The sequence below is a fragment of the Apostichopus japonicus genome, chromosome 14, assembly GCF_037975245.1.
Source record: "Apostichopus japonicus isolate 1M-3 chromosome 14, ASM3797524v1, whole genome shotgun sequence".
NCBI classification, from domain to species: Eukaryota; Metazoa; Echinodermata; class Holothuroidea; order Aspidochirotida; family Stichopodidae; genus Apostichopus; species Apostichopus japonicus.
In genome coordinates this window covers 11120559-11133029 of record NC_092574.1, presented here as the reverse complement: position 1 = coordinate 11133029, position 12471 = coordinate 11120559, and the positions used below count along the sequence as shown (strand labels likewise).

General features: G+C 37.5%; 1 protein-coding gene across 1 annotated transcript; it reads left to right on the top strand.

Annotated features, from left to right (window-relative positions):
- Nucleotides 1-146: 146 nt before the first annotated feature.
- On the top strand, nucleotides 147-3408 carry LOC139979386 (uncharacterized). Its single transcript, XM_071990131.1, has 3 exons — nucleotides 147-315; nucleotides 1334-1490; nucleotides 2081-3408. The coding sequence occupies exons 1-3, from the start codon at nucleotides 296-298 to the stop codon at nucleotides 2234-2236; spliced, it is 333 nt and encodes a 110-aa protein (XP_071846232.1). The 5' UTR covers nucleotides 147-295; the 3' UTR covers nucleotides 2237-3408.
- The last annotated feature ends 9063 nt before the right edge of the window (nucleotides 3409-12471 follow it).

Sequence of the window (12471 nt, the reverse complement as noted above, 5' to 3'; positions counted from 1 at the left end):
AACCTCACTCTTCGGCCTTAAATCGGAAAAATCGGACCGTATTTCGATAAAATATCGCTGTAGTGTGACCGGGCCTTTACGTTCCTCTATAGTTCCCCCTCACAGCCGAAGCCTTTCGTGACTTCTCTCAACTAAACTAGCTAGCGCTTTCTCATAAATTTAGCAAATCGTCAGGGAATGTTTGGTCACCTCCATTACTCAGCTTAGTTACCGACGGAGTCACAATTTACAAGTTTACTCGAGTTCTTTTGATAATAAAGTGCAGTGAAATTTGTGGGTAGTTACAGGCATCAAAATGGCTTCTGCTGCACGACAGTAAGAATCAAGATTTATTATAGTCATCGGCACACTCGGTTCCGTTGTTTCTTTGTTATAATTAAGTAGTTTAATGAGGCCTAAGCACAGGGCCTGGTTCTGCGAAATGGGTTGCTTTGGAATATCACAACATACATAGTACACACTGATTTGTGTGACAAACGTGGACCGCATTAAATGTGTAATATCTATGGGTAGTCTGTACTAGTGTAGAGCTTTTCCCGTTTGGTAAAATTAAAAATGTGTTTGCCCCACCGGTTCTCCCGCGCTCAAGAACAAGCAATCTATAAAATATAAAAGTCAGGGCTTTCCAAGGCATGCATTATAGAACTAACATTATACAAGTCCTAACTTTAGGTCTAGTGTGGTTTTTCACTATCTACAGTATGCTCCCCTTTGTACATTGCACCACCATAGGCCTAATTCGTTTACGAAAGAAACAAATACTTCAGTAAGGTTCGAAATTTGATAGTGAAATGTGCTTCAAGCTAGAATGATAACATTTTGTTTTGCTTTTGTTGTGTTTTCATTTGGCTTATCCTTTGTATTAAGTCTAGTGCCTACAAAGTTATATCAAGATAATTCAATGATGGTAGGTCCTAGGCTGAATAATGGCAATATTCAATTATCTACTGTTAACACAGCACATGGTGACTATCATATGGCTGACAGCAATGCCACCTAAGAGGTGGACTGTTGGGCACCATTTAGTGCCCAATGACTTAGTCCCCCACCACTTCCATCAAAGCATAATAGGCATATAGCCTAATACATAAATAAGTATACCACAGCCCTCTAAAGTATGACCATTTTTAATACCAATATATGCACAATGCAAATAACAAACAGCTCTAGTGGCCCATTTAAGCTCAACCCATATCCCCATCCTCTCTCCCTCCCTACCCACCCACATAATAAATACACAAATGTGGGGGGGGGGATGATGTTTTTACCACATATCCGCAGAAATATGTAATTCCCGCTACATGTTAAACTTTAATATTGTTTCCCTTGTCAGGTTGGTGAAGGAATTGATAACCAAGAACAAAGTGATGGTGTTTTCCAAGTCTTATTGTCCATTTTGCATGCAGGCCAAATCAGTGTTACGGCAAGCTGGAGTTCAGGATATGGGTGTTATGGAATTGGAACAGCGATCAGATGGTAACACCATTCAGGTAAAACCTTTAAAAAAAGACAGGGAATTAAAATTCAGTTTTTTTTTTACATCTAAATTGCTGGAGTTCAGGATATGGGTGCTATGGAATTGGAACACTGGTCAGATGGTAACACCATTCAGGTAGAACCTTAAAAAAAAACAGGGAATTCAAACTCAGTTTCTACTTTTGTACTTCGATCCAAATATATATCTCTCTCTTTCTTTGCTTCTAAAAGTTTACATATTGTTATTTCAACTGCTCAGCCTGGTACTACAATCGTGGCCCTTATAATTAAGAAAGATGAAAAGGAGTAATTGTTAAACTGTTGGTCAAACTGCATGACAGCACACAATGTTGGTCAAAATGTCAGTCCCTTCACCTGAGTTTTAAGCTTGAAGATATCTTATTGTGTTCAAAGCAAGGATCTCAATCATGTACAGTATAAGGATAATGCTTTGAATTCTGCTGTATGTTAATAAACAATCATTGTTGGTCCCCCTGTCCAAAAGTTTTGACTTATCACTGTAAAACAGAGTGTTCCAGCAACATCACTCACTCAATTTTCGTTCTTTGCTTGGAATAAAAATCTTTCTTTTGCATCTTCGCAGAGTATAGTCAAGGAAATGACAGGGAATTCAACAGTTCCGAGTGTCTTCATCGATCATAAGTTTGTCGGAGGAAGCTCTGATGTGCAGGACAAATTTGACTCAGGAGAATTGAGCCGACTTTTACAACAACTAGGCATCGTCAAGCAAGATGCATGATATTGTCATCTTATCAAGATATATAGATATATATGTGTATAAAGTTATTCACCTTTATTTATTGCAGAAAATATGGGGCATTCTAGCAAAATGTTAACTTCTATCACATTTTGTCATCTGGCGATCTGTCCACTTTGATTGTGACAGCATTCAGTGCTATGCTTCCCTACACTTATTTTAAATTTTTAATACCAGAGTTTAAATGAGTCACTCTGGGTCAGGTTGAAGTCAAAACAAATTCAGTGACTTGACTCTTTGGACCATTTGGAAGAAGAAAACTTGATTTGAAGTTCCATTATATGGAGGAATAACTGGTATTGTCGCTTGACTCAAGTGGAAGCTTGTGAAGGTGTTGTGGTCACGTGATTATGGCAATGGACCTGTGATCTAATGATTACGGGTTTGAATTCTTGTGACCTTGGTCAAGGCATGCAATCTTCTTTACCTGTCTTCACCCAAGTGTATAAACGGGTGACCTGCGAGGATATAACTTGTGAATATAGTTGGCACTGTACTGGGGGCCGGGAGGGGGGGGACTAGTTTATTTGTGCACACTTGATTTTTTATGTGTGTAACAAGTTACCAATGACCAAGGGTTAACTGTTGTGAAATCGTGTGAGAAGTCCTTGCCTTGATACAAGATTGTATACCTTGAACTTTAACATTGTAATTGTTATTGTCATCATGTGATAATGTTTATTGAACTAATAGTTACTTTGGGCCTTTGAAGTTAAAATGTTATGATGAAAGTCCTGATCAGGGTTGGATCCAGGATTTTAAAATGGGGTTGGGGGGGGGGGGGCCTGGTCCTTGGTTGGCTGAAGTCATCTCCCATTTGTGTTTTGGGGGAATTTCCCTGAGAAGAAATTAGGTATGAAATGGTGCATTCTGAAGTAGATATAATAGTTTATAACTTTGGTTTATTGTGCAAGGTTGTGCTAGTAACTACTTTTAAGATTTTGTCTGGGGTTAAAAATGTGTGGGGGGTGCCAGGGGGTGTACACTGCACATGTTACTTTTACACTGAAGGACTACTTACTTATTCAGTTAACATCTGGTATTGGACTCTACTTTGAAGAGATAAAGTTTATTTATTTACGAAATAAGACTTACATAAATGATTCATCTTCAAGTAATAAAATAATATTTGTTGTCAGTATTGATAAATGGAGACTCGTGTTGTGATTATTGTGGACCACTTTAGTTTTTAAAATTTTGAAAAGTCACATTGGGATATATTATGATATTATACAAAGCATCATTATCTTTAACAATTCAGCCCCCCCCCCCCCCACCCAACTCAACCAACCCTTTTTTCTGGCCCACCATTATTACCTAAAGCTAGAAGTGTATACTCTATTAGACAAGTACTTACCCTATACTTCCATTATTTGGCAAGAATGTACCCTATGTTCCTAGAATGTACCCCATTCCCCTAGAAGTTAAACCGTGCACTAACTACTCACCCCCATGCTACCATGTGACTACATTATGTTTAAAGCAACTACCCCACTTGCTCCTAGTCATTGCCAGTGCCGGTCAGACCAACCTCATCCGGTTAACTGGTTTGTATCTTGAATATAAAAAGTAACTGATGTTATTGGAGCTGAGAGAATAATTTATTTCACTAGCTATAGTGGCAAAGATGTTCTTAGTCGAGGGTAACATCCCCATGCCTGCAGAGACTAGAGAGATCGCGCAGAGAAATTGCCATAAATGTGTTCAACACGTAAAATTTCATTCGATTCATTCCGGATGGGGAAATTGACTACACTATGATGGTACAGAATGACCTACAGTTTGTCACCGCGAATGAAAATTGTGCGTTGCTGCCCTCTATCCGTGTGACGTTCGCAAACCCGAACATCGCCATTGCTTTCTATACCACAAATTGCAGCGTTTGCGAAATGTTTTCCAACAACACAGCGCTTCATAATTACCATGTCTCACCGCCAGGGTACTTTCTCATTAACAATTTTTCCCTTCAATTTCTCAACACTTTATTTTTACTAGCAAATGGAAGAAAGGTACTTTGTATTAACAATAGTAGGGGCACCTCTAATTTAAGGCAATCTTAATTTTTTTCTTTCACAAAATTGGAAGCATTTTGCATAATCACACAATGACAGAACAATGTCCCCAGATTTGGAACCCACACAACGCCAACATGGAACAAGATAACCCCTGAGATATTTCAAGCATTGCCTTGTTCCTTCTTATACAAGCGAAATATACTAATTTAGGTTTGTAACATTCTTTCTTTGAACCATGTGATTCTGTAAAACAAAAGGGATCACAGTTTCCCTTCTTTATTGTTGTTTTGTTTGCTTTTGGCTTCGGCACGCTGTGGATAATTCTTACTTTGTAATAACAACTCAGCTTCTTTTCCGGACTGCCGCGCCCCCCCCCCCCCCCCCACACACACACATGCAAGCACAAATCACGCACATTATAGAAGCTAGATATTATCAGTCTCTCTCGCTTGTTTGTTTTATTTCTTAGTTTATTACAATGTTTACGGTATTTTCTCTAATTGAGTTCGATTTTGTAACTGCTGAATCTAAATTATTGAGCCCCTGAACATGACCTATAACAATGGCACTGATTTCGACGTCAACAATGTTGAACATATGAAAAGATAACCAGAGAAGATCCGAATGGTACAAATGACAAAGCAAACTTCCAAAATGTCAGCTCCCAGCAGACGCCAGACAATAATGATATCCCCCAAACAGAGCAAGGGTATATCTAGCTGCTTTAGTGTGTTCTTTATTCTCAAACTGACCTCTGTTTTATAAGATGGTTAGGTTTATGTCTTCTTTGAATGCCGTTTAAATGTCACTCTTAACATTCTTGTTTTGTTTTGTTTGAAACGAAAAATAAGGTTTTACCATTAATTGCAAATGGGCTGCGGACTCGTCGTGCTTGTTTTAACACAAGAGTGTTTTCAACCCGAAATATCTTGAAGCGTGAAATAAATTATAGGTTCCCACTCTCTCTCTGTCGTAATTGGCGAAAACTGATGATTTTAAAGCAGTTTACTGATTTCGTGGTACTTAACTTGTATCGTGAACCCGGTCTTCATCATTAATATATTATTTTAATTAGTATCATTTTCATTGTCATTCATTTGCTTGTCCGGCTCCATTTCTTAATAACAACGACAACTTCGGAGTGAACCAGAACTCATAATGGTTTTATAAATGCTATACAGAGATTTAGGGTGGGATTGAGGTGGAGTGAGGGTGTAAGTCGGGTAGTGAGATCGGGTATGCTTAGTTTAAAACTACATCTTGCTACATCAAACTGTTTCGTCGTGTATACAAACCAGTTGAATGGTAGACATGCCTTGTGCAGTCAGATGACGACATCAAGTTTTTGTCGCAAAACTAATTTCGAATGATTTTTTATTAAAAACAAAATCCAGATTCATCAATAATCAGTGTAACAAAGCATGAATCCAAAACTGAAGGTTATGCCAAGTTCCAGAGATGAATGGTTTCAAATTTCGGAGTATTTCCTTTTCTTTGTAGAATTTGCAAACTCGATGAGGCGAGATACAGCAGAGAACCTACTTATCGAATAAATGACAGTATAGACACGAAAAAAAACGGGGAAAAACGAAAATAATGCTACCTTACATCCTACTTTAAAAGCACTTTGAACTCTCAAGATTCGTTTTAAGAGGCAGAAAGGCCTTTTTTCGAGGCAGAGCGGCACGCGTTGGCCTCGTTTCCTTTAGTTCGTTACAGTTTTCGTCGCTCAATATCTTTGACTAACCACGAGGGACAGATCAATCGATCGCTTCGAATTCGAGACCACAAAAAAGGTCAATATAATCATGGTAGGATCACGTAACCAGCCGTTCTTTTGTATAAGGTAAGAAACTGACAACTTGCTAATATGTAACCCTGAAAAACAGCCAGCAAAAAACGCGAAGAATAAAATACACACAATATCTCATATAGTTAAGAAAAATTAATTGGCGTCGATGTTGCCTCGGACTTATACAGCGTGAATACAGACTTGATGATAAGGGTGGGTGGGGAGCTACAACCCTTGTATACTGTCCGGCTTAAGTGGCCTCAAAGTCAAAGGGCGTCTGTGAACAACGGAGACCAACATATACTATATATATACAAACTTTCTAACAGGTTTCAGGTTGTGAAGGCATGACGTCATGAGATTAATGTTGAGCAGCATTTGATGACTTAACGACCCAGGAAGTTGTTACTATATACAAATATCCTTTAACCAGTGCTGTCCCGAAACCACAGTTTCTTTTTCCGGATGGTACCTGCATAGCTTCACGAGGGTGGGGGGGGGGGGTATACCAGATGACGCACTACAGGCTGGACGGAGGATGTTATACATATATCCTCTAACTAATATTGTCATTTAAGGACACGCTAACAAACGGATCCGAGTGGATAAAGTGCATAGGTTCGATTGATTATCGAACCACAATTGCTGTTTCGAGTTGAAGATGCATAAATGCATCAGGGCATGTGAATGTGGGGGGGGGGCGGGTGGACATTATGCCTTATGGCCCCAGAGTATTGTTTGGCAGGCCTATTTATTATCGAGGTTTTTTCTTCCCTCCTTCAATTATGTGCATTCCACTTTCTATAGGCTCAATGCGCATACAGTTTAACCAAATTTAGTCACGCACACCACGCTAAAAGTGCATTTGACATTTTGGTACAACGCCCCAATGTTTTTCCTAGAAGCAAGTGGTATAATAGAAACTGGTGGTTATGAGGAAAGGGTCCTTGGGGGAACCATTTCTGTCCGTATTTAAGTGTTCAATGCACTTGTTTATGCCAAACCCCAAAATGGGAGAACCGTGAGCAAGATTAAACGTTTATATAATTTATAACATTTATATAAATACCGGTACACCGTATCGTTTATAAACGTTTTTGTTGTCACAAAAAATTGACTTAATTTGTCACCGTGCGTGATAATGTGGACATAAGACATACGTAATAAGTTATCACCCCTATTTATCATGCTATACAAGTAATTTATCAGTAATTATGGACATATCCTATACAGCTGACATGAAAACAACATTTTGCGACACATTTGTGTGAACAATGACGTTATTGTAACTAAGAGATTTCCATAATGTTACATACGGTAAAACATTGTACATCGGATTGTGAAATATTCAACGCGAAACCATTTCACATACATTCTACGAATTTTGTAAGATTAAATTTCGTCAGCCTTAAAATTTATCAATATGTTAAAAGAGGACTCTCTTTTGTTTATTTGAAATGCAGTATATTATCGACAATGGATCACCTCTGAATATTTCTCGCTTATTTCCCTTCGGGCTGTATATTACACCTTATCACATGGAATTTATAGTTTGAAGACATGCACGACAAGAAAACTCTTAAGTAATGAGTCCTTCGACTTACTTAAAGTCGTTTCGCCACGTTCTTCTGATCTTCTCGCTATGTATATTCACATACAATTACGAGTCCCAACCCGTTTTTTTTGGGGGGGGGGTGGTGGGAGGGGCAGAAAATGTTAATTCTGCCTGTATATATAGTGCTGGTTTGTTTAGTTATTTTTAATATATCATTAATAAAGTTCTTTTATTGGAATACAGATATGGTCATACACGGTGGCCAGCACAGTTATATCAGTTTTGTATCAGAACTTTTCCGATATTGTAAAGCACATTAGTGAGACGTTTTCGCAAACAATTATCCATGCAGCAAAAAAATGTCTGGAAAGAATAAAAAAGTAAGAATTTCGTAAATTTTAGTAGATTTTATACCTTGGTACATTTACCAATATAGATCTATACATGTGTTGTATAGATAGGGTATACGTATGCATGAAAAGCCCTGCTTGTGATCTTACCGATGGATATAACATAACACTGGCATGTACAAATAAGGCACAGATATGGTACTACTTTTATCATTTATTAAGATTTATTAAGTGTCTGGGCGACCCATTTTATCGCAGAAGTCGTATGCTGCAAGGTAGATGGAAAATGTGTTGTCTCAATGTTCGTGTGATAAGCGGTCTAAAGCTATGATCTATATTGTCATGAGACATATATCGCATTGTATCATGTGAAAGAAGTCCAACCTCTCAGCTTCCTTCGATGCAAATTAATTCGGGGGAAAACTATCAATGTGAACCATTCGTTAAAACAAATGCAATCGGTTTTCATGACATTACAATCGATAATCGATAATGTAAAGAATATATATGTAATGCCAGATATTAAACAAGAATGATTGCATAATGAAATGTGTTAGCTTACTGTTATATCCTTAAGGTTTTTTTTTCAGTAATTAAAAAAAAATAAGAAACGAAAGTCGAACGATGAAAGTTATTGGTCCACCCTTATCCACTGCAAAAGTTTACCACGCTTTAAATAACAACGGCTTTACAAAGGTATGACTTCCTAGAACACGAGACGTTCCAAATTATTCCCATCAAACATTGACAATTAAAGGCTAAATTAGATAATTAAATATTAATTCTATCTATGGACATACAAATATTTAAATATATATATAATTCATTAGCATAAATACATGTGTATATGTGTGTGTGTGTAATTTGTACTCTCTGCTCCTTCTGCTACTTAGTTACATGATAATCGCAATCCAACACTTCACGTCGTGAGACGAACTTTTCCGCCATTTTGAACTTGTGCCGAAGGTTACGATTCCAACCACCGTACGTTCCATTCAAAAGTCATATCTTTATAAGTATATACTTGGGTTTGTCGCGACTTCCCCGGCCAATCTCCTGTTTCGCTTCATTATTTTCTCAAGCGATTCGAAAGCACGAAAATGCTGAAACGAAGATTCCCTTTACAGGCCGCCTAAACACTCCCGCCTCCGCTTTACGTTTCACGTTGTATCTATTCTTTGACAGCCTGTCCTTATTGCTAGCGCCCTGCTTGAGTACTAGGAGTATTGGCTTACCTACTTTTAATTGCAAATAAACGCCATGTAAAATTCGAGACGGGATAACCACTGGAAAAGAGAAGAAATTTAACTATCCGTTTGTACATCTTGTCAGCTTGTGCTGTATACATAAACAAGCTAATAAGAAACATTGGTATTTTCCTTCGAGTAAGGTTTTTTTTCAAAGGCTGACGAATTATTCTCTCTCTAATTGTAGCATTATCGAGACATATGCGAATGCTGTAATTGGTCCCAGATGTACGGTCTGGGGTGCTGTAGAGGTGAACGATAGCGGTCTTTAACTCAACAGTATTTATAGATTGACATGTAACCATGCATACATACAGGCATGAAATCAAGGATTTGATGTATGATTATTCTGATTAAGACCAAAGTAGGCCTAACAGTCATTTGGAGTAGTTTGATTGGTTAGTTGATTTCCACAATCACTTCATATTTCTGCTTGATCGTTTCATGATTATTTTCATTTTACTTCTCGACTCTTTATTTTCTATATTTCTTTCCTTTATTTTTCTATATATACATCATTTGCTTCATATTTTGACCCTGTGAATCATAGTAGATATCATGTGCGGTTTGATCTCATTTTTTTTTCATTACTATGCGTTATATCGATAAATGGTTTAGATGTCTTATAGCATTGCGGTTCAAGTTTTACTTTTTTACTTTCTGTCAAGTCATTTTTGTTTTGGGAGGGAGAGTGATGGTGGGGGGGGGGGGGGGTTGCTAGAAGAAAGGAAACATAGCGTAAGCCTTCACGCTGGTTTCAAATGTGATCATACACAGCCCCCTCCCCCATACCCCAGGTAACGATCAGTTACCCCTAACTTGATGTATATCGGTTCAACTGCAAAAAAAGCAAAATGCATACATTACATCGAAAGTGTAAGTTGTTGGTCCTTGATATATGGTTATATTTTATGGTGGCTTGTGAAGTCTAATGAAAACATAAAGTGTAAGTTTTGACTTTGCATATTTTTATCAGGGATTGTCACTAATATGACCGGGTGCGGACCCACGAATACGTTAGGGAGGGGGATTTAGCACCCCAGAATATAATCAGTCACCCCAACCCCCACTGGTAAACATCATGTTACAAACAAATCTCAGATATGACATGTATATGGTACCGCCTAAACAAAACAATTATTGAACATTGTTTCAAAATATAGCAGTTTTGCATCTATAAGCAACCTCCATATTTTAGACTCGGGGGTGACACCCCGCCCCTTAGATCCCATCCCTAGACGATCTTCGCACTAAAACCCCCCTCTCCCACCCACTCCATCACTAGTCTCTTTTGGCTGTATTGGATGCTACGTTGATATGTTGTGATAATTTCCATTTGACGAAGTTGTATGTAGAAAAGACGTATTGCGTGTATTTACATACACTGTATATGCCCAATATGAATTTCATCTTGTTACAAACTAAGAAATTTTCGCATGGGATAAAATATACTGCGACCCCCTATCCCCTCCGCCATCTTTACTATTGTTATTATTATTATTATTATTTTTCTTATTTTCACATTTGATGCTACATAAAGCATCCATGACTATTTGATGCCTGTTTGCATGTCCATCCATATTTTAGCAAAAAATTCGATATTGTTCTAAGAGCGCGAATTAAACCTGGCGTCATCTTTTGTACTGCACGTTATGCTTTCTGTATGTGGCGTAACGTATTAAGTTTCTGCGAAATATCACAGAACATAAATTTTGGCGCTTTGCGAAGTCCAACTGATGTTGAAAATATCACATGCAATACCCAAGATACCACAGACGCGTACCAGTGTCAAAATCAACGACTGGTTACGGGTTTTTGCAATGCAACATCTCCACATGTACAAGCGCATGCGCACAAAATAAACAACCATTTAGTTATGTTTGGGTTATTTTACCAGTAGAACTTTCACCTCGGAAGTATGTCATTGTTTAAAAATTATTTGTGTACACCTATATAAATATATATATATATATATATATATATATATATATATATATATATATATATATATATATATATATATATATATATATATATATATATATATATATGTATATATTTATCTATATAGCCTATATATATATATATATATATATATATATATATGTATATACTACTATGTAGCCTACACTGTATTGCATCTGTTGTATGTCCTTGCATTCTCCATTGCGATTTACCGTACAGTATATACACTGCCAAAAGTGAACTGTGCACTCAGTGTTCAAACATTAGCTGTGCCTCATTAACATTGCCAGAAAATGATTTCTGCACTAAGGCTAATTTGAACATCAACATCCCCTCCACATCCCACCCCCTTTTCTTTCCTTTTGAATCGCAGTTCGTAGTTTTTAATTAATTCTAAACCTTCCTCCACATATACTGTGTTATTGAGTCATGCATATACAATCTATGTCGGTAACCTTCTTCACACAAGTGTTCACAATATAATCCAGCTTTAATCGTTCCCTCGGAGTGTTTCATGTTTCCCCCCTTTTATCAGTCATTCGCACTTTTTGTCCATGAGATTATAGCAGTTTCCATCAACTTGTGTTTCCCCGGGCTGTGTACCCTATCAGAAAATTAAAAAAAAAAAAAAAAAAAATCTCTGAAGTTAGGCATATTTTACTCCATGATTTGTGACATAATATATGCGGTCTAGAAGTGGACTTACAAGTAAACCCTCTAGAAGGATATATAAATTCATCGCTTCTCTCAACAGCAACCAAACTCTTTCTCTTTATATAGTTGATGCTATTAAAAGTATCGAAAAGGCCTTCAGAGATATCCACGAATTGAAGGAGAATAATTGGCCTTTCTTATGTTTTTCTTTACTTTCAAGAACAAGAAAGAAGTTCCATCGATAAACTGAAGGGAAAAAAAAATATGCTTCTGGTTGTTTGCCTAATGCAGAGCTAAATCGCGCTCATGAACCCGTGTGGAATGGATCATAAATTGAATTTTAGCCTCTGTAATGAGATTTAAATCGATTAAAACTGTGAATAGGGGACTGGACTGGAAGTATCTGGGCACATTTACGAGCTGCCTCGGGGATTTTATCTTCTATTTAATCATCGACACAAAAACACATTAGGATGTAACAAACCTACAACTGACGTGGCATAACGATAAACAATAATACTAGCGAAACTTGACGTAGCAGCAGGCAGCTTATGAATAAATGTCTCGCTTATAGCATATACGCTTGAACATGCATGCATGGTTTGTTCCCGTATGTCAGCTTTATAATGAAGGTTCATG